Source organism: Diorhabda sublineata, chromosome 1 (genome assembly GCF_026230105.1).
Source record: "Diorhabda sublineata isolate icDioSubl1.1 chromosome 1, icDioSubl1.1, whole genome shotgun sequence".
Classification (NCBI taxonomy): Eukaryota; Metazoa; Arthropoda; class Insecta; order Coleoptera; family Chrysomelidae; genus Diorhabda; species Diorhabda sublineata.
In genome coordinates, this window is record NC_079474.1 from 44,912,781 (window position 1) to 44,938,614 (window position 25,834).

At 30.1% G+C, this 25,834-nt stretch overlaps 2 protein-coding genes across 2 annotated transcripts in view; one reads left to right on the top strand and one right to left on the bottom strand.

Moving 5' to 3' along the window:
* Nucleotides 1-506: 506 nt before the first annotated feature.
* On the bottom strand, nucleotides 507-3,796 carry LOC130451108 (syntaxin-1A-like). Its single transcript, XM_056789918.1, has 7 exons — nucleotides 3,532-3,796; nucleotides 3,430-3,477; nucleotides 2,842-2,980; nucleotides 1,347-1,672; nucleotides 932-1,069; nucleotides 695-805; nucleotides 507-638 (listed from the first exon to the last, which is right to left on the bottom strand). The coding sequence occupies exons 1-7, from the start codon at nucleotides 3,562-3,564 to the stop codon at nucleotides 570-572; spliced, it is 864 nt and encodes a 287-aa protein (XP_056645896.1). The 5' UTR covers nucleotides 3,565-3,796; the 3' UTR covers nucleotides 507-569.
* Nucleotides 3,797-8,110: 4,314 nt separating this feature from the next.
* LOC130451121 (uncharacterized) overlaps nucleotides 8,111-25,834 on the top strand; it is a 36,427-nt gene continuing 18,703 nt past the window's right edge. Inside the window, exon 1 of the mRNA XM_056789944.1 lies at nucleotides 8,111-8,386. The gene's annotated coding sequence lies outside the window, so the exon portion shown is untranslated. The remainder of the gene's footprint in view (nucleotides 8,387-25,834) is intronic.

Consider the following 25,834-nt stretch of genomic DNA (forward strand, 5'->3'; position numbering starts at 1 on the left):
AACGCTTTCTTTTTAGCAAAACGCGGACGTTTTTGCTCGATTTCTTTGCTCAAAAGTTGCAATAATACCCGTAATACACGCCGGTGGATTTTTTCTTTTTCAATATAATCAATGAAAATTATCCCACGCGCATCCCAAAAATCCGTTGTCAGAAGCTTGCCTGCAGTCGATCTCTGCCTTATTTGAAGGTGGTTCTCCCTTTTCAGTCGATTGTTTTGATGATTCTCTTGTTTAGGGTATGAAGTGATGGACCCACGTTTCATCCATGGTTATGTAAAAATTCGGCTTTATTTATACTATATACTTTCTATAATACAAAACAACGAAGCGTCTTCAAATTTGAAGCCCGTACTGTGTAGATTAAATACTTTTAAATACAGAAGTATTTTTCAAGCAATTACAATGTACTTTTGAAACCATCCTCGTATATATTACAAACACAATGAATACGAGATTTACCTCCAGAAAGAAATTTCATTGTCTAGAAGGAAAATTAAAAACTAGGATAAATTTTCAATGCATTTTATTATTCAAATTACAATATCCTCATATATTTCTTCTAAAAATATTTACTTAAATAAGGATACTAGAAGTAATATAAAAAATAGTACTATCACAATACCAATAATTATTTTACACTGAAATAAAAATATTTAGATATAGTTGAGATTCAATAAAATTTTATTAATATTACCTTTAAGTACTTTCGCTTTTTCTTTGAAGCATTATCTAAAATTCTTGGTGTTTTTCCAACAAATTCTCTTGCTAATTCTGCTTGATAATCGACTCTGTCAATCAAATCTTGCTAAAAATTATATAAAATTTTCTCACATACATTCAGTTACATTCCTTAACATTTTAAAATAATGAGCCATATGTCAGTAAAGGATATGAGGTCAGCAGCAGACCTCTATCAATCAAATCAAATTACCTGTGTATCCACCAAAATTGCCATTTGAAGGAACAAATCCCTGACTTCAACTAACATACTTTCTATTTTTAAAAGCTGCTGGTGTCTTTCTTCAATATCTGCCAGAATTCTTTTGGCTTCTTGTGTTTCTGCTAAAATCTAAATGTAACAAAAAAATTCAACTGCTTTTGTTATATAACATCATAAACAAAATGACACTGAATTAAAAGAAGAAGTTTAACTACTGCATTTCAACTAACATCATCTGCAGATCAAACAAACCCTTCAATTTAAAGATATTAGACTGTACTAATTTAGTACAAATATAAATTATTGTAGTTTACAGTGCTGAAGAATAAAGATGTGATTTTAATCAACTCTTTATAACAATATATTATATATAATAATTTGTCTTATTACAAATTTAAAACCTTACATTGTCTGTGAAGACCTGAATATCGGTTTTGTTATCTAAAAGAGCAACTAACTCTTCATCTGTAACCCTAACGCCTTTAGCAATAAGTTGCGCTTCCAAATTTGATTTTTGTATATTTTTAAAGTTTTCCAATTCCTCACTGTTCTTCTTAAAAACCTTCATATATCGAGTTCTCAATGTATTATATTGAATAGATTTTATTCTTCCCTCGGCCGATTCGTTATCTGATCTAGTCACTTCTTCTTCTAGTTCTTTAAGTTTTCCATTTATTTTATGAAATATACTCGTATTGTTTTGAAATAAATCTTCTAATTTGTAGGTTAGCTCTAAAACCAAAACCAAACATAATTCTTCTAAGCATATTATAGTCTTAATATGGGGATCGTGCGTGAAATCAGCACTACTGTCGAAGTAAGCGCTCCTAGTGTTCCTTTGCCGAAGATAGTGGGCTCAAAACATTCATTGAAAACAACATGTCAATAATATTATACGTGGCCAAAATGATGCAAAAGTGAAAAAGTTATTCGCGATTTCTATGGTGTATTTGAAAAAACAAATTTGCAATTGTCATAACCGCTAAAGTTGTGCCACAAACGAGTGTGTCAAATACATATAATGTGAAAGTTTTGGTACTTATACAAATTAAATTAAAAACTCTTTATTACAATTTAATTAAAACCCTCAAAAATCTTGACATGTGAATTGAAATCATAATAAAAAATGTGTTTTTCAGCTTGAAAAGATTCGAAACATTGGTAATGCTGTTTATTCCTGTGAAGCAGGTCTGGGAGACAAAAGGAAGCGCATCAGTGTATTGATTCATTATATCAATTCTCATCTTCAAAGACGAGTCACTTGCAAGAGTGGAGTAAGCCAACCCAACGACAATTTCTGGGATACGATAAAGGTCAAAGAATGTCGAAGCTCTTTGTGTCGAGAAGCATCAAAATTGGAATCTGTCCCGATTATCACTGCGAACTTACCCCGCTTATTCGCTAACACTTCTCTTGGAAAATATTAAAACTAGAAGAATAGAATAATGTCATTGTTGCATCACTGTAAAAAATGATTCAAATGAAGACAAAACACACTCTTACTGAGCTGCTAAAATCTGTAAATTAAAAATACAGTGAAGAAATTGTCATACCCAAAGATTCGGTTGATCAATACAGAACGTACAAATAATTTTTTTTATCCACTGTTTACGTTTTGCTATTTTCCATGCGGCTCCAAATTTGCTACCTGGGAATTTATAAAATTTCACTTTCACATCACAACAACATCAACCACGTTTTTGACGTGATGTATTATCACAAACACGGATATATATAGCAATTCTTTCTTGAAGGTGACATAATTAAAATAATATCAATTTTAATATTAATTATTAAAAAATAAATTAATAAACAATGCCAGTTACTTGAGATGTTCACCACTAGTTGACGTAAAAGTTTAGATGCACGATCCCTATACTATTTTATTCACCTTGTATTACCTGTAAAATTAGGTGATATTAGCTGTCTAAGATAATGTCTAATCGTCTCTACATTTCTCTCAACTCCCTCTATCCACTGTCCTATAACTTCTGCCCTTTCGAACGTTTTCTTTAGATCCACCCCATTTTGATCGACTTGCTAAAGTTTCGTAAAATTTCATCATTCTTGAACGTATTATTTTGATAAAAATGTCAAAATGAAATTTGTAGATAGTGGAATATGTAATTTTAAGTCTAGTGAGTTAATGGAATGTTTCAATATGATATTATTGAAATTATTACAATCATATTTTCAATGAAATTGTTCAACTGTACTCATACGAAAATAATGATAAATCTAATGATACGATTATTTATATTCATTGTTTGGTGTGTACTTGGAGTATGCAAATCGGACCTCCATCATTTTGATTTGGTAACAATTTTATAAATTTTATTTCTTCTTTAAACAAATAATTTCAATTGGGGTATGATTTTATGAGCAGAAAATAATAAGCAACATTCCAATTGTGTAACATGTTAATATGATCGTAAATGAAATTTCACATGGGTGTGTTTACTGAGGTTAGTATTTTACTCGGTACTTACAGTGTTAATAGTCACTTTAACATCGTTAGTTGTTTGTTTATCTTGTGCCTGAAAATAAAATGATATTACTCGATTATGATCAATATATATGAATAAGTATACCTTGATTAAATCGGCTAACCTATCTTTTGTCATTGTATCGTTGAATTTTAATGCTCATATTTGTAATCTTATCAGTTTCGTTGGCATTATTTGTACAGGAAATTATGTTTAACGGCCGGTAAAATTTTTGTTATACTTATATTGAAATATAAGTGGAATAAATAAAAAAAAAATTACCAATCTATCATTACAGACCGGAGTAGTTTTAATTATGCAGTAAGCAGGTTAATGGTATAACAGTGTAAACAATATGTTAGAGATATACAAGGTAACATCAATAATCTTGTTTACATATATGAACAGCGACGGGTACCTTGGCATTATCAATAATAACAATAATGACGTACGAGAAAAATACAAAGTGGAATACCCAAAAAAGGAAAAAACTGATAATATACAAGTTAAGATTCGAAATAGTTATTTGAAAAAATGATAGAAATAAAGTAAAGAAATAGAGTGTTCGAAAGAGTCGAGACCAAGTTTAAATAATCAAAAACTGTCATTTTATTAAGAGGAATCTTTCGAAACAACGTTTATATTATAGAATTCTACATTAATATGAAAAAATACATTTCTATAGTAAATTTTACAATACCACTCAATTCTATAGAGATCAACCTAAGCTAGTACGGAGTTGTCTATATGCTGTAAACATGCTGGGTTACCGTTGGGTAAACCATTGATCCCTTTTTCAAATTACAGCCGTTAATACTACCACTACACCAACACTCAGAATTACACTGACTGATTTAAGGTAAACTTACCTTCTGAAGACGATATTTTGGTTATCACAACGTGCAACAAACAGTCTAATTGTGAAAGTTGGTGTAGTGGTAGTGTGAACAGTGAAATTCAAGCTGAATCATAATTTTTATTCAACATCAAGTCAAATTGTAATCTATTATTTAAAGATTTACGCTTTAAACTTAGAAGTCTAAATCTGTTGAAGCGTGGCTATGGTAGAAGCCCGAATTCCAGAGAGTAGATATTATTATTATTAAAAATGTCTTCATTTTCTGTTATAATTTCATAATTATATTTCATCTAAAAGATTAACAATAAGTACGTTGGCCGTTGTTCTAGCGATCCATAGATGTCGTTTGAACGTCTGGATGTAATGTTGTGGTTCCTTGCAACGGGGCATTATCCACAAGTTTGATGTAGATACAATAACACTGTTCCTGGTATATAGTTGTGACTCCCAGAATCTTTCGGCTGAAATATCCCTGAAAAGCAGCCTAAAAACAGGGTTTCAAAAATCGACATGGCAACATGACTGACATTTGGACTTTTACAACCAAATTATGTGATTGGTGAACCATGCAGAAGCCTACACCCACTGACGTGCTAATCTCCTGCGCGATTTGCGGCTATGAGTTTTTTTCGAAGATCTTTTGGCAGACAAAAATTATGAAAATTTGTTGGAATTTTTGTGGTATGTCTATGGCTATTTCATGTAACCACGAGGTTTTAGGAAGTTTTGGGTAGCATGAATATTTAATATCGATACGCAGGCACTTTTTTTACCACCTGAAGGGTGCGGAAATTTTGTTTGGTACCTGTGTAGTAGACTGGAGCTGTGTATGTTAAAATGGGTCTAATGATTTGATTGTATAATAAAAGTTTGTTTTGTATGGAAACATTCAATAGTCAATATTCAATAGGGAAATTATAGCCGTTTTCTTATGTTTTTTCTTATTATGGGATTTTCGAAATTTTCAGACTTAAACTCAAAAATAATTGTAACGCAAATGACTCGAAAACTATAAAGTGAAGACTTCGAAAAAAACTACAGTAACAAAAAATTTAGTGTACAAAATTCTCTACAAAAAAGTTTCCTAGGTATTTGTTCCTAACCTCAAAATTTTCACTGTAAAATAGTATCATGTATCCAAAAATATTTTGAATTGCGGATAACTCGAAAACTATGAGGATTTCGACACAAACTGCCGGGACAAAAAATGTGGAGCACAACATTCTGTACAAAAAAGGTTTAAATTTTTTCATAACCTCAAAATTTCCATTATAAAATGGTTTTGAATTACAAATTACAAAATTTCGAAAACCCGTGCTCGTAATTTTGTTTAGAGTTGCTAGAGTAATTCAGTAACCTCTGAAAATGTAGAAAATCAGAAGCGCCCAATTTAGTTTCGGGTTTAATCTTATTCTACCTTGTAGGAGCAACAAACAATTTTATTTTCAGCACTAAGATGTCTTCTCTTTATACTGGAAAAAATCGTGGTACTATAGCAAGGACGTTTGGTGGTGTTCAAATAGTATGCAAAGAACAAAAGGCGCTAGTATATATTTTAACAAAACGAAGTTGTAAAAAAATATGTAAATAGGAAAACGTATTAGGGTTCGCTACCGAAAAAATTACATTTTAACATAATGGGAAATGCTAAATAATTTTTTAGTTTCTCATCAATTTTTTATCGTATGGGACTAGAAGAATCGTTTATTTCAAATATGGTTATAACACAAATCTATTCTTGTTACTTTTGTGGGAAAAGTGCATTAGTTTTTTCATTTTATTGCAATATTTTGAATATTTTATTTGTAATAAAAATTTTTCTGTTCAATTAATAGTTTTTATACATACATTGTCTACTTAAAATAGAAACAATGGCGCATTTTCAATTGTGAATGGGTCAAGGATGGAGAAAAGGAGAGCCTACGTACGAAAAAGTATAAAAGTTTGTATAGTAAACTTTAAACAATTTTATACTCCAACTTTTCACAAGTTATAATAAGAGAATACTTACTATTGTTTTTAACTTAACTATTTCAAAGTTGAATATTATGTATTCAAAGTAAAGAGGATTCGCTTATCATGCCCACACTATTTAAATGGAAGTAAGGTAAAATTGGAAAACGACTCTCTAGATTGTAGCCTTCAGATAAAAGAAATTGGAATCGGATAGAAAATTTTTGAAGCAGTAACTAATGCACGCCAAACACGGTGTGTAACTAGTGTCTTGTGTTTATCATCGCCTTTAGCTCTTTAATGCAACTGTTGAGATACTCTTCCACCAACAGTCAAAATTCTAGTAAAACTAAATTTACAATATTTGTTTTTCTTTTTTGATAAATTCATAGAGGGAGAGTAGAATCGATTTTTTTTGAAAATACAAATTTATGAAAAAATTGAAAACTGTATTAAACACATAGATGTTCCTTAGGAAGGGGCCACATTCATTTTTTCCCCGATTTATGGATTTTAATAAGCAAAATGTTTTACGATTGCTTTAAACGTATTTTCCAAAAAAATTGTAAGATACTCCCTTCACAGTATATAAATCAAAATAAGTAATTGAAAATAATAGAAATTCGAATATATCTATATTATTATTAATGTGGGTCATAAAATATCAAATGATGAAAATGAAAAATAAGAATTTTTTTCAATTGTTTAGACATAAAAACATGCTCACCGTTGGGTAATTTTCTTTTAAAAACAATTAGATTGAAGGACAAATCAGGGGTAGAGAAGAAATTCAATTTTTCCATACTCGAATAATGTAAGAAGCTGTCAAAATCAGATTGCATCCCCCCACTCCAGTTTGTTTTCAAAATAGCTATTGATGGTGGTGATCTGTTGCTGCTTACGGATTTGAGTTTTAACCAAGTTTATGGGGGTGTTTGATTTGAACCACAACACCAGTGTGCTATCGTCGGCGAAGCTATATATCGGATTTGCAGTTTTGTCGAGTAGATCGTTGATATATAGGATAAAAAGAGTAGGTTACAAGATGCGTCCCTGGTTGACCTCAAACCTTTCTGGTTGTCATGCCAAACCCTGTCAAAACCTTCGATGTCTCCAATATATTCTCTATGGCTTCATTATATACGTTGGTGACATAGACCAGGAGGTCGCTAGTTCATCTATGTTTACGGAAGCCGTATTGAAGGTCGCTGATGATGCCTCAAGATTAGCTGGTTAACGACTTTCTCCATGACCTTGGCAATGGCTAGGACTAAAGTAATGTACCTGTCGACCCGATCCAACACCGATTAAACTTGTAAACTAAACAATAGTGCCCATAAATCCTCTAAAAATTATGAATAATAACAAATAATATGATCAATTAACAAATAGAAGAGATCGAAAACAAAATTTAACCCAGAACTTTCTCAGCTATTAGATTATTTTTGTTAATATGAAATTTAGAGGTCTCGATGGTCAAACATCCCAATTTTCGTAAACTAGATTGAGGAATTGTCAATACAAAAATCATGAAATATCAGAGTTAAAAAAATATAAAAAAGAATCGATAAAAATGGAGTAAAATGAATAAATGAACCACATAATTTGAGATAAATTAATTTTTTCCATGTAACTACAAATAATTATTTTATATTTTAATTTGAATTTTGACATATGAGGATAGGATTTTATTTTTTCAATATTAAATTCTATTAAAATATATAATAAAATAGAAAATAATTTAAAAGTTAAAATGTTAGTTATAAAAAAATCCTTTTAATATTAATAATTGAAGCTACCTGCGATCGATTATACTCGTGTCTACTGGTGGAACACACCTCCGTCTCTTTCCTATTACCGAAGATTATCAATAGTACCATGTGCTTTCTCTACTCGCAAACCGCTTAGCTCAGGACTACGTTGAAGACATGCAACTGGTACGTAGTGGATGGTGATAGTAGGAAGACAGCGTGCATTTTGCTCGAGGCGCTTACACTCTAATCTCATTTTTTTTTTAATGAGAAATATGCATTAGTGTGAAAACGAAAGTGGTCGGTGTTGGTTTTTTTTGCGGTTTCATGTGAAGATTGATTGATTTTGAATACAAACTTAAATTTATTCTACTCAGAGCTGGAGACAATTGATAAGGTAAATATTTTTTTTGTATATTTTCTGATTTTGGATAAACAATATTGTGTTTAATTAACAAATTGAAACAAGTTTGTCTTTTGTGATAATTTGAATTGATTGTATGTCTTTTTGCTCCAAAAATCATTTTTTATTCTACCACGACAATCAAATGGAGACAAATTATTGCGGAAAACGTATGAAAAGATCTAAGAAGTAAAAAGTTATAGAAAAAACAAATTTGTGTAGATAGGATTTCTTCTAATCAACTTCTTATTTCTTTTTACTTTTTCTCTTAATTTAATTAAATTTTGTTTTGGTTTATTTCGAAATTTCTATTGCGATTGAATAGAAACACACATAATCTTAATAGATTTGGAAACAGCATATGAGAATGTGACAAAATATGATTATTTATAGTAGAAACAAATTAGCAAAACCTATTATAATATCTGAAAGGTGTGTGCTTTGCCCTAGCAAACAAATATTCATTGAACAATGTTTGGTATGGAAAAGAAAGAGAAGTTACTGAAAATTAACGGAAAAATAATTTACGGGCGATTTGAGGCCGGGAAGAGGACAGGGGTCAGTTTTTAAGGGTAAAAATAAAAAAAAACATCAAATGACAAAGTTGTAGGTAATGAAAATATCTACAACTTTTGCACTAATAATTTCTTCACACAACCTCAAAATTTATGTTAACAATTCAAAAACCAATATTTTGGTTTTTTATTTTTATTATTTATAAAAAACATTTTTTTACGAAATTTATATATATATATATATATATATATATATATATATATAACATGGAATGCCCCATTTTTTGTATAACTAGACAGTGAAATTTTAATAAATAATTGAAAATTGTACAAATGTATAAGAAAAATTTTTCGGATGCGACTTTTTTTGGTTTCATTTGCCTTTTCCGAGTAAATTTATCATGGTGTTGGTAATGTTTTTACACCAGCAGGAAGTAGAGATTTCAACGAACAAAAAACTCATCGACTTTTTAAGAAAAACTGATATTTTGGCGAGAGAATTATGGATTGATAATTAGGATGTTTTTTCGATATTAAATCAAAATATGGTTAAAAAATTAATATTTCGAATCAAATAAATTAAATTGAATTTAAGACAGAAAAAGATACGTTTCCACCAAATTTCGTAAAAAAAAATCTTCTATAAAAGAAAAAATATAAAACCTAGAACTTGGTTTTTTGAATTTTTCACATAAACTTTGAGGTTATGCAAAAAACGTGTGGATATAAAAGTTGTAGATACTTTAATTACCTATAACTTTGCTTTTTGACTTTTTCCCATAGGACCGATTTTAACCTCAAAAACTCATCCTCTTCCCCTTCCCGGCCTTAGATAGCCCTTTTTCTTCCATTTATATTCTATTCTCCACCTTTTCCATTGGGTCCATACTACTATTATTCTTTTTGGTTTCAAAAATTATCGAACCTAGTCTAAATTGCGAGTGTAACGTGTGATAATATCACAGACCCTTTTTTTCACGGGTGGAACAAAGTCTACAATAGATTTTTTCCAAAAGTTCGTATTCCGCAAAGAATTTTATATAATCTTGAAATAGATCTTCTTTGAGTCTGGCAACAACTGATATTAATGTTGATTTCGAAAGAAAAGATAAATTTTTGAAGCTCAAAATCAATTTTATTTTCAACCATACGCAAATATTTCACGCATTAAAATTAAATGAACATGAAATTAAAAACAACAATTCCACTTTTTAACTTTTAATTATAAAATAATTATAGAAACGACTTTCATTAGAACAGAATAAATAACGTGACTTTCATTTTCATCCTACCGAAGTAGATATTTCAGAACGTGTTTCTTTATCTTTATCCACCAGAAAATCTTAAAATGGAAACTAAATAAAATCGTTAATGTTGTCATTTGTAATATAGAACGAGAAGTGACTAAAAGGTTTATTTAATGAAACGATTAAATCATAAAAGCTAATATATTGGCTCATTATTGATTAATAATGATTTATATTTGCTACAGGTGAAATGATACCTTTTTTTTGTACTACTACACTACTTTGCACTCATTTTATCGGTAAATAAATTGTTAAAAATGATACAGCAATGAACAGAAACTTAAAAGTTGGAAACCTACTTTTAAAAAAGGAAAAAGCTGCTGAATGTCAGTTAAAGTTGGATAAGATATCACAATCATTCCTACAATAAATATGTAGACAGACAGATGTTTACCAAACTTCTTGTAAAAGCGAAAAAACATCATTTCTAAAGTCTTAATGTTAATTAAAGTGCCTCTGAGATTAGATACTGCATATAAACTGACATGTTGTTTCAAAAGTTTCATTTATACACAACAAATGTGGACTAGAAAGCAGAGTTCCTCAATTCCAGCTGACATTTTGTTACCATTCAATATTTCCAAAAGCGTTTATAATTCAACGACGCATGCAATCTTACCAGCGGTGAATTTCTGCTAAAAATTAAAAGTTCTGACACTTAATAATTAACTACGCTGATGCCCAATTCTGTACTGTACTGTCAGTCGCCCAAAATAAGTTTTACTACGGCGCTGACGTTTTCAACGATAACACTTGTTGTGTGGCGCCGCCCATGTGGTAAGTTTGGCCACCACTACTCGGCCTTTTCAGGAAGAGGAACTCCATTCATACACTCGATTCTTGGATAGGCACTCCTCCTTCCCGAATTGCTTCAGTAATTTTGGCTAAATTTCCACCTATTTTATATTATCTTTGACCAAGACCAAGACTAATCTAACATCCAGTGCAGCTAACTTTTCTTGCGTTTATTCAAAAATGTCGATTTGTATTTGAACCATCATCAGTATCATCATTCTGTAGGTCGTAGATTTTAGAATATATTTTAAGATAGAGGTGATCAATATGAATGAAAATAGAGCGAATGACAGAGCCTCGTGTGTATCACTGGTTGAGAACACCATTGCTGTCAATGTTGGAATGAGAAACAAATTTATCATTTGACAGATCAACTGTTTTATTGATGATCTCACACATAAATTACATGGGATATTTTTATAAATTGTACATCGATTAAAAACAAATTAAGTTTCGAACATAGTAATTTAAGAATCAAATTAGTGAACAATACCACTTGTAGGTTATGTAATTATCGAAGATGTAAGTCCAAAGGTGGTCTCGTGCTTATATAATTCTTGGACTTGGTCGTGACACTTGAAAATATTTAAATAGGTACCGATCGCGCTTCATGATTATTTTTTTAAGAATATACAGACAATGTCTTCTTTTGCACTTTTATATGATGGACTGACAAGTTATGATAGAAGTTTTCGACACGTCACCGTATTAATATTCTGATCTCTATCACTCCTAGGGTCCGTTGTACAAGTCAGTCATGTAAAGTGGAATAACCGGGTTGAATATGAATAAGTGTTAGATACTGCGAAAAATCTATACGAGGGTTGATGGAAAGTTTAATTCAATACATTGTTTCATCGAAATTTTAACTTTTTCAAACTTTTCAAATTATAGTTGTCATTTTTCTTCATTTAGTAAACAATTACGGAAACAAGTACTTACATTGTTCTTAATCTTCACGCAATGTAATACTCAGTGATCTCTAATGATATCTATCTATCTAAATATTTTTCTGAATACCCCACTTTATTTGTTATCTGGAAAGTAGTTACAACAAACAAACGATTTGATACGATCAACAGGACATGTATGAAGTAGTCTAATTACTATTACCTCTTATTCACAATTTTACATAAACTTTTAATTTTAAGTGAAATAGGACGCAATAAATCCCCTCAAACTTTGTAGGTTAAATAGAAAATATCCACAAAGCATTATCATGGTTTTCTTGATACTTTTATACAAAAATCAGTGAAATTTGTCGAGGACCTCTTGTGTAAATTACACACTTTTTTCGAATTTCGTAATTCTATGAATTCATTTAATGATTTGTGTTGAGTCGATCTATTTTGAGCGTCTTAATTTAGCATGGGATTCAATAACTAGAAACCATAGAATACCCATCAAGCATTGTCTTGGCTACTGTAATTCTTAGATTATATCTGATAAAATCATTTACTCTGAATCTTGATTTTGTATGGGAATAATTATATCCTCTCTCGTTTCTCGTTAAGCATCATTTTTTTTATGTTTTGGGATGAAAACCAGTGATCTACCCTGGGCATCGCCCTTGTCTATGTAGGGCTGCATCTACTTTATGCGTCGATAATGTGGTTGAGATTTATATGTTACATAATAACCACAAGTATCGATGTAAATACCTTTTTAATTATTGAATTGTACTTGAAATTTTCTCAGAAGACGGATTCTACTATATACGGGAATAATAAGTTGACTTTAAAAGATAGATATATGCAATTCAAAACATTTTTTCTAAATCTATAACTACGAAAATATCCCATCATGTGTTATGTTGGTACATATCAAAGGGATAAATGAATTAGGCAGCGTAAACGATGAAAACTTTCACTTTTTCCAACACTTCCAGCAGTCGTCAACATTTTTATTAATTTCTTTATATATTGGTAAAAGCCCTATAAAAATGCATTCAGTAGTTTTTAGTATGTCACGTAGTACGTTCAATAAATACTTTTTACTTGCAATTTTTGTTAAATTTCTTTATTTTTTCACTACTCATCTAATATTTACTAGTGTATATTAAACTAAATGGTTGTTAGTTAAGAATTTCGAAGGCTACATTCAAATTGCTACATTTTAATTTACATCTGAATCGCTATGAAAATACCTAAAATAGTTTTCGATGGCTATAAATATTAAGAAGATTTTTTTATTTTAATTTTTATTACCCAATTTATTAGAAATTTTTGTCATGTGTTTGTTTCAGCAATAAAATTTGCATAACATCCAAAAGTTTGAATTTTTAATTTTAGTTTCATCAAAAATTAGGTGGATCCAATTTTTTTTGTTTTAAATCATTATTATGACATTTCAGTGGAGCTAATAAGTGCGTTAAGAATATGATACTTTCTGAATATGTGTGTCGAATATTTTTTTAACAATATCGTCGTTTTGTTTTGATACGAAAATATTGAACGATTTCACACATCACTTTCTCTATTCCCTATACTATATTAGTAGAGAAAAGCTGTATTATTTGAGGTTATACCTCTCGATTTTTCTCCTTCTTTATTCTTTCAGGCGAAGTTCTACTATATTTAATAACTGTCCTAGAAGTACAGTTTTCCAGGAATGACAAAACATCTCGCACTTCTTCAAAAATTTATTCCTTTGAATTCCTAATTTTCACAGTTTTGGGCCCAACTGAATGTTCTATTAAAAAAAAAAGATAATTAATAAATATTATTCTCATATGTATATATTCACGTGGTGAAATTTTGATTGAAATTGCTCAATAACCTACTTAAAATTATTGTCATAAAATAAAGCGTAGATTTAAAAGTATATGTGGGTTAATACTGGCCATTATATTGCCGATTTTGATGTTACCACTTCCTATTTAATCCCAAGTTTGGATATCCCGCTAAAGAAGCAACTGTAACAGTGTTTTTAGTTCTCTTCAATAATTGCACTTGTTATTCGACTTTGTAACTATCTAACGGATAAACAACATGCGTAATAAGGAAATTGAAATATAAATAAATATCTGAACAATTTAAAGCTCTTATTTTAATTTTCGAAAACTTGTAAACAATTTATTTAGAATTTTGAAAGTACTTTATGTACCCAAATTATGGGTTAATGGTTAAAACAACAAAAAAAGGTCTGAAATTATTCAGTATTTTGATTTATTTTCTAAAAAAAGTTTGTTAGAACCACCCCTCAGAATATGAGAACCATTGTTTTCGCTATTGTATAAATCCAACATATTTCTCTGAAAATATATTGAATTATATGGAAAAATACTATTCAACATTAGATAGTTATATTAATGCCTGCACTGTCGGGTAAGTTGATTCATGTATTCATCTATACCAACGATTATCTCAGTTTTGTCCTGTCTTTGCTCTTACACTATACAATACGCACTGTGCTTTTTTACCACTACCTTAGCTCGAAAGTTCTAACTCTTTTGAATCTTTTCACTATCCCACGTTGGTGGAATAAGTGGATTACTTCGAAGTTGTCATGGCTCTTCTTATTTTATTTGTAACTAGTTCAATTCCTAGGTTCTGTGGAGGTCGCTTCTCTTTACATACTAAAGGGCGTTGACAATACCTTGTTTTGAATTCTTTATATGATTTAAATTTTTCTAAACTGGTAAAGTTGTATATCATATATCCACATAGGCTTTAAGACCTGTTTGTGTATCATCAACTCGTTTTGGATTTTTAGTGCATAGTTTAATTTTCTGAATTCAAGATTCAGCTCTTCCCTTCAAGTCTGGATGTTTCTTTTCATTGTAAACGATTCGAACCAATTGGATTTGAACTGAACAATAATTTTTCAAAGACTGTCAGCTTAAAGACCTCTTCTACTCGCTATCTAATCTAGAATTTGTATTTTACAGTTATAGAATAACAAAATTGGGGTAAGAAGAATCTGGTGGAAAATTTTTTGTAGGAGATGTGGTAGTTTACATTTTAAAGTGAAGTTTAGTAGGCTTTATTTATTTATTTATTATTATATTATATTTATTATTATTTTATTTACATTTACATCTAAAACGGAAAGTTATGAAGTGAAGAAAGCAAATTATGATCGTCCACCTTCTGAAATAATTTCATTGGCGTGTTTCTTTATATGTCGAAGTAACATAATGTACAGTTGAGACAAGAATATCGACGTGATGTACATTATTTAAAAACGATTACCCACATCCTGTCTTTATACCATTATCTAAAACTTCCATATTCAGTCAACAATAAGTTACAAAGCGTACGACTCACTATTGCATATGAAATTAAGCGAATTTTGGTCAGTGACATACAATGTATGATTTTCTATGAAGTAAGCGGTCTTTTAAGTATGATATTAAATTAGAAATGAATATACAGACATAACTATTAATAGTGATAAAATAATATTAATAATAATACCTAACCTAACCTAACCTAACCTAACCTAACTATAAATTGATGTATGATATGAGGTGCCTAGAATCAAAAACCGCCAAGTCCATATTTTCTCAAAGTTGAGTTTGATATTGTTTCTTATAGATTTTTCCATGCTAAATTCAGTACAACTGTTTTATTGTAGCAAATCCCGCCACATCCTAGTGTATTTTGAGGTCAAAGCTGAGGTTTAGTTGCAATACCCGCCAAGTCCAAAGGTAGTTACGCCATTTTCAGTTTCAAAATCCGCCAAATCCAAATCGGCCTAGTTTTGTCACGTGACTACCCATGATCCACAGAATTGATTGAGAAAAATTTGAAAAAGAAGGACACTATTCTTAAGCCAGAAGAGTATGAAAAAGTTCTGAGAAAACCATTCATCATGTTGGAGTCACTGTCCCGGTTAAAGACTGAAAGTCTGAAAAAGATGAAAAAAACCGAACTTGTGGTATTTCAAGTTCAATCTATCATAAAGGATTATGCTAAAGAAGAACAAGAAGAAAAAAATAACATTCTGGTCCAGGGTAAAGTCTTTTATAGAACTGAAACTTGTCAAGCAAAATCTGTTACAAACCCAAAGTTTAATATGTTTCACATAAACCCAAACGCCATTAATAAAGAGAATTAGCCTTAGAGTTGCAAAAATAAAGGTATATATAGCTCAACCCGTTTGCAACCTAAGCTTATTTTTGTTTCAAATCCTACCAAATATTAATCTTAGTATAAAAATCCGGCAAGTCCAAATATTGAGTTCAAATTTTTCTAAATATTTATAAAACTATTTTGGGGGGATCTCGATCATATATTGTCTCTATTATAAAGTACAAATTATTGAAATTTGGTAAAATTTTTAATTGATCAAACACCAAAAAAATTTATGACTCTGGTTTCGACGTAAATTCACTTCGTATTTCATACAGCTGAACCGTCTGGTGTAAATTAAGCTTTACATTATTGTCGGTAGAAATTTTTACAATAACAAATATTACATTACGCTTATTCAGCGTCAATAAACTTTTTCTTTACGTCCGAATCGTGACTTGTGAGCTAAGCTTAATATCATTGTCAGTAATAAGATTTAAAACAAAACAAAAATAGATGATCCTGGTTTCGACGTCAATTAACTTTTATTGACATTTTACTTCTCTAAATGGTGAGTTTGCACATTCTTGGCTTTGGCACTGGGACGACGTTATGACGCTAAATCCAGATTTTCAAAATTTGTTTTGATTTATACTTGTTTTTCAATACAAATATGATTTAAATTTAAATTTTAAAATAGATTGGAAGGACAGATATTACTTCAAAACAAACGTCTGCTGAGAAAAGTCTATCATAGGGTGTAGACTTTTTGAAACTCAGTATACGTAGATTTTATAATTACGAACACGTCACTGTTTTATTTGTCGGTAAGATGCAAATCTCATTAAGGAGATTATTTAATATGCCTGGCCTACACGTATAGATGGATTTTTCGATTAGGCGGTCGGTTACCTTGATAAGAAGTCATCAATGACAATAACTTCGTCTGCTACTTAACATTTTTTAATTATAATTTTGTTGATTATGAAATTAGTATTTCTTTTTATATTAAACTTAATTTGTATGCTCGAAATTGAATTTTTTTACTATACCATTAAAATTTACCCACAGAATGCTGGACTCGAAATTTCATCACTAATCCTACCAACTAAAATAACCATCACTTCATCTGAAAACAGGCCTTCGGTCATCATCTTCGATGGAAAATTTACCTCTTTTGAAACTTGCAGTCCAATTTTTCACGGTCTAATACGAAAGACATTGATCACCAAGGGCATTAAGCATATCTTCGTAAATCTGCTTACCTCTTAACCCTTTTAAATACTTGATGATGGCTCGATACTCCAATTTTGCGATTTTCAAAATTTTGTTGGATCTTTTTTTCTTTTAATTTATTGCGTAACTCTGGTTTACTTTTTTAATATCAAACTGGTCTAGGCTAATTAGATATCAATACATCCTCATACTATGCTATCAATAAAATACTAACTTAATATGTGGAATTGATATTTGAGTAATAAATAATAGACTCACTAACAAACAACTAAGAAAAATAGTCAATAGATGTTTAAATTGCTACGAAAACATAAAAGCCTAATAAGAAAACTGACGTAGCTAAAAAGATATAAGACAAGAAAGAAAGTATACCCAGATATTTTACAATTTTGTGTTGTATTTTATAGTTTTATATTGAATAATATAAAATAACAATTTGACTTAATAATAATTATAATAAAATTCCTACTTAATACTAAATTAATCTATCCTAATTTATGATAGATATTAGAATTATGCCACAGAATAATAAGGTCTTTCAAGCAAAAATGCCTTCGTTAATAATCGGAACTTAAATGTATTTTCTAATTTTTATTGTGAAAGTAGCTGATTGATTAATTTTTTGACAACACCTCTACACCAACACTCACGATTACACTATCTGTCGCGCGTTTCGATAACCAAGTTATCGTCTTCAGAGATTGAAGGTAAACTGATTGAATATCATGAAGTTTTTTACCAGACTAGAGGTAAATAGTAAAAGTGAATATCCAAATTTTTTCTTTTAGTAGAGTAACTATGAATGTGTCTCTCAGTTGAGTTGTGGCGTAGCGGAGAGAGTTAAAATTTTATTGTTGTGTTGTTCCAATACTTAAACCATAAATGTAACGAAAAGCTCTATGTAATTTGAAGATAGATTCGAAAAGGTGCAAACTACAAGACACCAGAAAGGCAAACCATAGCGAATATTCGATTCGAACAACGAGTAAATTGTTAAAGCAGTACGAGAATCGAAATGTTTAGACACAGATTTAACGGCAACAAAAGCAGATGAAAATTTTTCCACCAGTTTCTACATGTATCGAATTTGATCGAATTTGAACATCGTATTAAGTCATTGTTGATTTTAGAGGTTGTTAAACTTAGTTGTAGGATAAAACTAAAGCTTTTTCTCAGTGTTTAAACAGTGTCCGTTCGCTTCAGACCAGGACTGTGTAAAGTGTCCTCCTTGGTAGAATGTAAAGCTTATATATCTGGACCACTACAAGTTACACTGTTGTCATCCGCGAATAAAATGAATTTAATATTAATTCGTGTGGTATCATGGATTAACACCAAAATGAGAATTCGGCCTAAAACTGAATCACAAGAAGTAGCACAGAGAGAAGGAAGAATGGAAAAACAATAAGATCAATCAACGTAGTAGCATCAAAGCCCTAATATTTAGACTCATAAAGAGTTTTAGAGAAGAAAAAGATGATATTTTCACGCAAGCAGTTCAATAAGAATTTAGTAGCTCAACGTACCAGAAGCACAAATATATTTCACTTAATATATATTAGAAATTGAATACATTATACATATACATTATTTTACTGAACGTATAAATTAAATTATCCAATCTCGGTACATAGAAAGTGGATAATTGCATATCGAGTATTAGCTATTACGTCTTAAATAACAAATACTAATAGATTATATTCCCAATAGGTAGAAGTTATAGTGAAGCCCGGTTATGGACGTTTGTGAAAGAAATTGAAACGACATCTATATATAACCATTAGAAATTCATGAAAGGAAAATTTATTCCTTGGATATTGTTACAAAAACTAAATTACTCATTGTTTTCTACAAGTAATTTGAACTGACACTTTATGAAGTTGGAAGAGATAATACATTATTCATTTTTTGATAACGCAAGCTTAGAAATTAATTATTTTTGAGACGATTTTCATGAATTTTTGTTGATAGAATGTAAATCTGGTATTAGTTATTTAGCACACCTACCTTTTTAGAACAATATGCTTTTCATTGAATAACATAAAGCCCTTATTTGGGGGAATTAACGAAGCCCCATGCTTCATAAATAATACGGTTTGTATTGTAACATTTTTCGTATTTATTCATATTCCTTCTATTCGAAGAGTTAATTGATAAACACTGTCTCTTAAGTTCTTGATTTATTTACACACTATGCACTACATTTAACTTATAATAATTCACTTATAAATATTGCTTAAATAATTTCCGCGATTACTTCTACTAATTCGTTATTTTCACTACTATTTAAAACTAACTAACAGCGTTTACACAAATCATTTATATACCTAAATAAAATTCTACAAAGTTCTAGAGCGAAAGGAAATAAATAAATATACTTTCCTAGTAATTATTTAGAAGAAATACTGTAAATAAACCGCCTGCTACTAAAAAAGTTATTTCCGTCATTCATAAAAAATATGAAAGATGTCGTCAGAAAAGCGCCGCGCGAATTAGCCGAATTTTCAACATTCCATTGTAATGGGACAGGGAAAACCATTTTCAAAATTGTTCGTGACAATATTTACATAGGATTACTTATAGAATTATTCCTCTTTTTCCTTTGTATCCTACTTCTATCTTGAGCTCGTACATGTATACTTTATGATGCTCCCAGAATTTATCCAGATCAGTTTGATTTAGTATGATAGATAAGAACATCTCATGTTGTACCGCTGCATTATGCTGTCAGTTTGAGTCAGGGGTACATTACTGTGCGTTTTTTAAATTTGAAATTTGTCAAAAATATAACAAAAATTCTTGGAAGATTTTCTACAAATGCGAGTAAACATCATACTGAAATACACCATCTTTTAAAATCGATGAATTCAATAAATTTAATTATAAAATTTTAAGTAAAGGTGTAAAAGTTTTTATCATTGCCCTATGTAATGATTATGTATATAAAAAATGATCTAAATATCTCTCACCGTTTGTAAAAATTCATTCAAGATTTAGTTTTTCTGCTGCCGTCATTAAAAACCTGGTATTTATATGAAATATTAATTGTTCAAAACAATCTTCGATTTCATATAAAACCTTGTGTCTTATGTATTATTTACACGACGAAGCCAGTGATTGTGAAAATGTATAAGCGAAGGTACAGATAGTTAGTAGTATAAACGAGAAAAATTAATATACTGGCATTAACACACTTTCGCAATTGTCTAGTTTCGAACAACAAAAATGTCTTCTTAAGAACCAGTATATATGAAGTCGTAAGAGATTTAAATTGTGTATCGAAAAGAAAATTTGTAAAAGAGGTGTGTACAAACGAATAAGCAAGTTAATGATTTGTGAAAGCATGGACATTATCATTTAATCATTTAATAAATTTTGGGATGGAATTTCTATATTCAAAATAAAATATATCACAAACAATCTAGAGACAATCGTACCTACATTTATCCTTTAATCCTTCAAGTTGCAGGGAATTCTGTATAATTAATAATGTTTTGTTGTTTTGTTGGTACGGTTTTCGCAATCACCACCAACCCCAATCAACTTTCCGTTGATTGGGTTCCGTTGGTGGTTTCCATAGTTCATAGTAAATAAGTTTGGTCGCAGAGGGTGGTTGTGGATGGCAAAAATATGAAAACATATCTTTCTGTCCTTTTCTAAAGCATGAGGACTTGTGAAATAATCCCAAAATTTCTGGAATGATCTGGAAACTTCCAGAATTAGTGCATTTTATTATGATCGATTAAGAATATTTCTAAAAGTTCTAGAAATTTATGGAATTATCTGGGAAGTTCTAATATGAGTGCAAACTATTCTTATCGGCTTAGAATGTTCTAGAAATTTCCAGAATGATCTGGAAAGTTCAAAAAGGAATGCAATTTATTATGATCGATTTAGAATATTTCTACTAAAAGTTCTAGAAATTTCTCGAATGATCTGGAAAGTTCCAAATTGAGCGCAATTCATCTTGATCAATTTAGAATGTTCTAGAAAGTTCTAGAAATTTTTGGATTGATCTGGAAAGTTTCAAAATGTGTACGAATGCTATTATTGATCTAACAACCAAATCGAAGTAATGTACTTCTAAATATTCTAGAGGGTTCTGGTACTGGAAATTTCGGTGTCTGATTGTATATAAATCGAAATTCAGTTAAAAAATTTGTCTTCATATATTTTCTATGAAAGGATCGAGACAAGTGGTTGAATATGTGATTGATATGACTATAATGGACTACACCAATTTACAATATATTTACAAAATAGAACAGAAATAGAATGAGAATTAAACAAATCTACAATTTCAAATACTAGAAAAGGAAATAGTCTAATTTACAAGAAAGCTGAATGCCATTTAATACAAATAGTATTGATAGCTTCAGAAAAGATGAAATATGATGAAATATGAAAAACCAACTGAATGGAATGAGTGCAATGGAGAGATAAAAAACATGAGAAGATGGTGGACAAGAAAAACACAAGAAGTTAAAGATTATTATAATAAAAGGAAAAAGGAGGTAAATAAATACCACAAGGCAAGAGGATATGGGATAACGAAGGAAATTTTATGAGCAGAACTATAAAAAGTAAATAATCGAAAATTCTAGACACACATAACAAGATGTAGAGGCAGTAAAAACCAAAATCACAACGAAAGAAAATGATAAAATGTGTAGACAAAAAGAAAAAAAATGGATTTGGGGAATACGCATAGAGCAGGAAGGAACAAAGAATACCAAGAGACTGGAACATAACTTTATAATACCTGCATATAGAGAAGGAGAAAGAGAAGGTGATAATAGAGTCGTGAATCTAGTGAAAATAAGCTATACATTAAGTTTTTAGTGAAAAGACTATGTAGAATACGTAGAATTTAAATTGGAAGAAGAGTTGGCATTATTCAAACTATACAAAAAAAAAACCAATGACAAAAATTTTTTGTCAAAAACTTATCTGAAAAAGGAAAAAAATTTATAGATCAAGTAACAATCTTCGACTCAATAAAAAGAGCAAAACTGTGGATGTATTTGGAGACGGTGCAATTACTTAGATTACCAAATAATTTATCTGAAGCATCTAAAAAGCTGATACACAAATAGTAGGAATAAAATCAGAAAATATTTCAATAAAGGTAATAAATTGATACGCCCCGTAGCAATGAAATAATTAATTTGTACCATTATCCTTCAATCGCCATAACCAGCTCCAGATGAGCAATCAGAGGATAATTTGTCCTATTCGCTAATTATCACGTGTGAAAAATAGAATTCGTTTCCAGTGACTCCACTATCTGATTTAGTCTACACATTTGCTTCATCCAACACATTTTGAAGCATTCTTGTGCAGTGTGGTGCAATACAAACTCAAGTCTTGTTCAATTACCGTTTATAAAAACAAACGATAATTTCTGCAGGACCTAGCAGCAAACTCAATTTGTCAGAAATGATTTACGCTGTTTGTGCATTTGTAAGTGAAAGCGCAATCTCAAAAGACAATTTTCTTCAGTCGAATATATGTCAAATTGTTTCAAACTTTTCTTAAACTAATGCATTCTTAATTCACAAAACTGTTATTTTTATTACTAAAAGCTTTACTTTATATAATATTATTTCTATAAAATAATTGCTGCTGTAATCATGTTTTTCAAGGGGGTACAAAATACTCAACGATATGTTTACTTTAATATAGATTGAAATGAATGAATGTCTAGCTCCATTATACAATTTGATAATATAATGAAATGGATGAAAGCATAGATTTATTAGAATTAACGTTTTGTAGCTAAAAGAATGTACTAATTAGTTAAAATATAAAACCGTGCAAATCCAGATCAAAATTTCATAATTTCCGTATAAGAAACAACTTGTATAATTGTTTCAATGATATAATTCTATATAGTTAACCGTCTGCAAACTTCTGATCTAATTTTTTTATTAATATTTCATAATATCAGTTGTATTAGCTCGTGGGGAATCAGTAACACCACAGAGATGAACAGATAGGTTACAAAATCATTTTCTTGAATATATATTCATCATTTTGAATATATGTTAATAATAAGTAGGTTTTTTTCATAAAAATTACTTTTGAATTCCAATCTTTACGAAATATATTGGTTGAAATTAATTTCTATAAAAAATTTATTAGAATATTTAACATCAAGAGCATAAATTCAAGAAATTAAAAGATAATATCAGTACTTTTTTTATAAGACATCGTTTCATCATTATATATATATATATATATATATATATATATATATATATATATATATATATATAAAAATATCATAAAAAATGAAATGAAAATACCAAAAAAAAAGAAAGGAATCATTTATTTGTTCATATTTGGAAAGGATCTAATTGGATTACATCACTTTCGTTCAAAAAACTAAATTGCAATTAGGATAACTGATTTGAGGTTTACATAGAGCACTCGCCTCGAAATTTCTCATACTCCTCTCGTATTTCAGAAATAATAAAGGTGATTTGTACACTGTATTCACAGTGGAAAAAAGCATCTTTAAATTTAAATTATGCAGTATTTGCAAACTTATCCATATTTGACATTGTGACATCTTAAATTTTTTATAAATTATTCAATTCATGTCACTCAAAATACAACATTCAAAACGACACTCGACAAAATATTCATGTAATTGGTGAGTGCTATACCTTGAATTGTTGAATTGGTGAGTACTGGCAAAACAATTCTCTAACAGAAACCTCAAAAGTACTATTTCAATGTGTAATAGAAAATATGTCACCTATTTACCGTTACATAAGTTTGTGTACAATTATTTTAGTATATTGCGGAAATCTCTTCCACAACTAGTACTTTAGAATTTTAATGACGCTTATTTTTTCAACCAGATGCATGTAAAGATATATCTCGGTATCTTTTATAGCGAACCGTAACAATGGGTTTAAACAGATGAAAGTTAATACAAACAAAAATACCTGTAGTGGCTTTCTTTATTTACATTTGAATTGTCGGACACGCAACGGCGCATTTTTTAGATGCCGTTCAACTAATAATATTATTAATTATAAATTGATGTTGTAATGTTTAAAATTTTTTAAGGGAGCTTGTTAAAGTGAAAATCTGTTTTATGGTAGTAACATAAAGTTTAATGTATCTAATTATACGCTAATAAAGCTGTAACCGATGGTTGAGCAGAAAGTATTAACAGATGCGCTTAGTTTATTGGAAGCATCAGTTTATAGGTCTCTTACACTATAAAATTGGACAAATGGAGCGTGTATGGGATTACATTGACTAAAATGAGTAGAAAATATTTTGGTCTAACAAGTTTTACAACAGAGAGTAGACCTTCCATCTATCTTTCTAAGAGTTAGAAACGCAAAGCCTACAGAGGTAGCTGAATATTTTGGATTACTATATCTGGCTGAGGTACTACGGAGTGATCGGCATTCCTTGGAAGAACTGAGAGGTTGGGACTCGATTTGTTAATATTAACACCAGAAAAACTCCATAATAATTAGCAATCCACCATATGGTCCAATCATTTGTAAATATTTAGATAAAGTTTTCCCAATTTTTTTGATATGGAAATGTCGAAATTAGATGCACTACCATACAAAGTTGTTCAAAATATCGCTCAGCTGTTAAATTCCCATAAAAGAATTAATATTTCTATATTATAGACCAATGAATTTTCCTACCCAAATATAATTTTTTTGGGACGCTGGGTGTGTTTTAATCGAATCCAGTGGGGGTTTTGCCAAACCCAATACGGAGAATTGTGTAGATTTACTGTATCACTTGAGCAAAACGTTTTAAAATACTACCAGTATTTAGATAATTCGGATTTTTATCACAATGCCTCATGAATATTTCACAAAAATCCTATCTCAAGAGTTCCCGAACAAGTGGAACTTTGTATGGGTACAGTTTTTATTTTTTAAAAACTTTATTACAAACGAGTTGTCTTCTATTGACAGGAAAATATAAAAATTATAATACTAATATATATACTAATACTTTCAAGTAACTTACCGTCATTAAAACTTCTAGCCTCTCTTTTTCGGTTAAGGGAACAATAATAAGAGATGTACTTGATCTCTCAGATGAATTGCGTTAAAAAGTTAATAAAAAACAATCAGGTTATCTCGATATTTGACCATAAAACATAGGCAAATGGAACGATTACACAAGGATCTTCTCAAGAGTTATCATCCAAATGAAGATATTTTTTCCCTATAATCATATTTATTTATCAAATCAGTTTCCTTTTAAGTCTTCCAGCCTTCTAGAAACAGATTCGCCCCGTGTAATCGGATGTCCTGGACAGTTTCTTCGTTTCAGAAATTTCATAGTGGATCCACATTTTATCTACAGTTATAAATCGACGTAAAAATTCCGATTCGTTTTGCTTATACCGCGTCAATAAGGCATGTGCTTATGATCCAAACTGAACAAAAGTGACAACCAAAGCGTAGAAACAAGAAAACTAAACACTATTGAATAAAAATCGTAATAACCTCTAACGATTATTCAAAATATGTCTCCTTAAGTTTGCCTCCAGATTCTTCCGAGAATGTATCTCCTACTGAA

What these genes read in the sequence shown, in the direction of transcription:
- LOC130451108 (XM_056789918.1), bottom strand. Translation starts at nt 3,564, where the DNA reads ATGACAAAAGATAGGTTAGCCGATTTAATCAAG. An exon ending in AATATCACCTAATTTTACAG is followed by an intron (nt 1,673 to 2,841) that starts GTAATACAAGGT and finishes TTTTGGTTTTAG; the next exon opens with AGCTAACCTACAAATTAGAA. An exon ending in TTCAGGTCTTCACAGACAAT is followed by an intron (nt 1,070 to 1,346) that starts GTAAGGTTTTAA and finishes TGTTACATTTAG; the next exon opens with ATTTTAGCAGAAACACAAGA.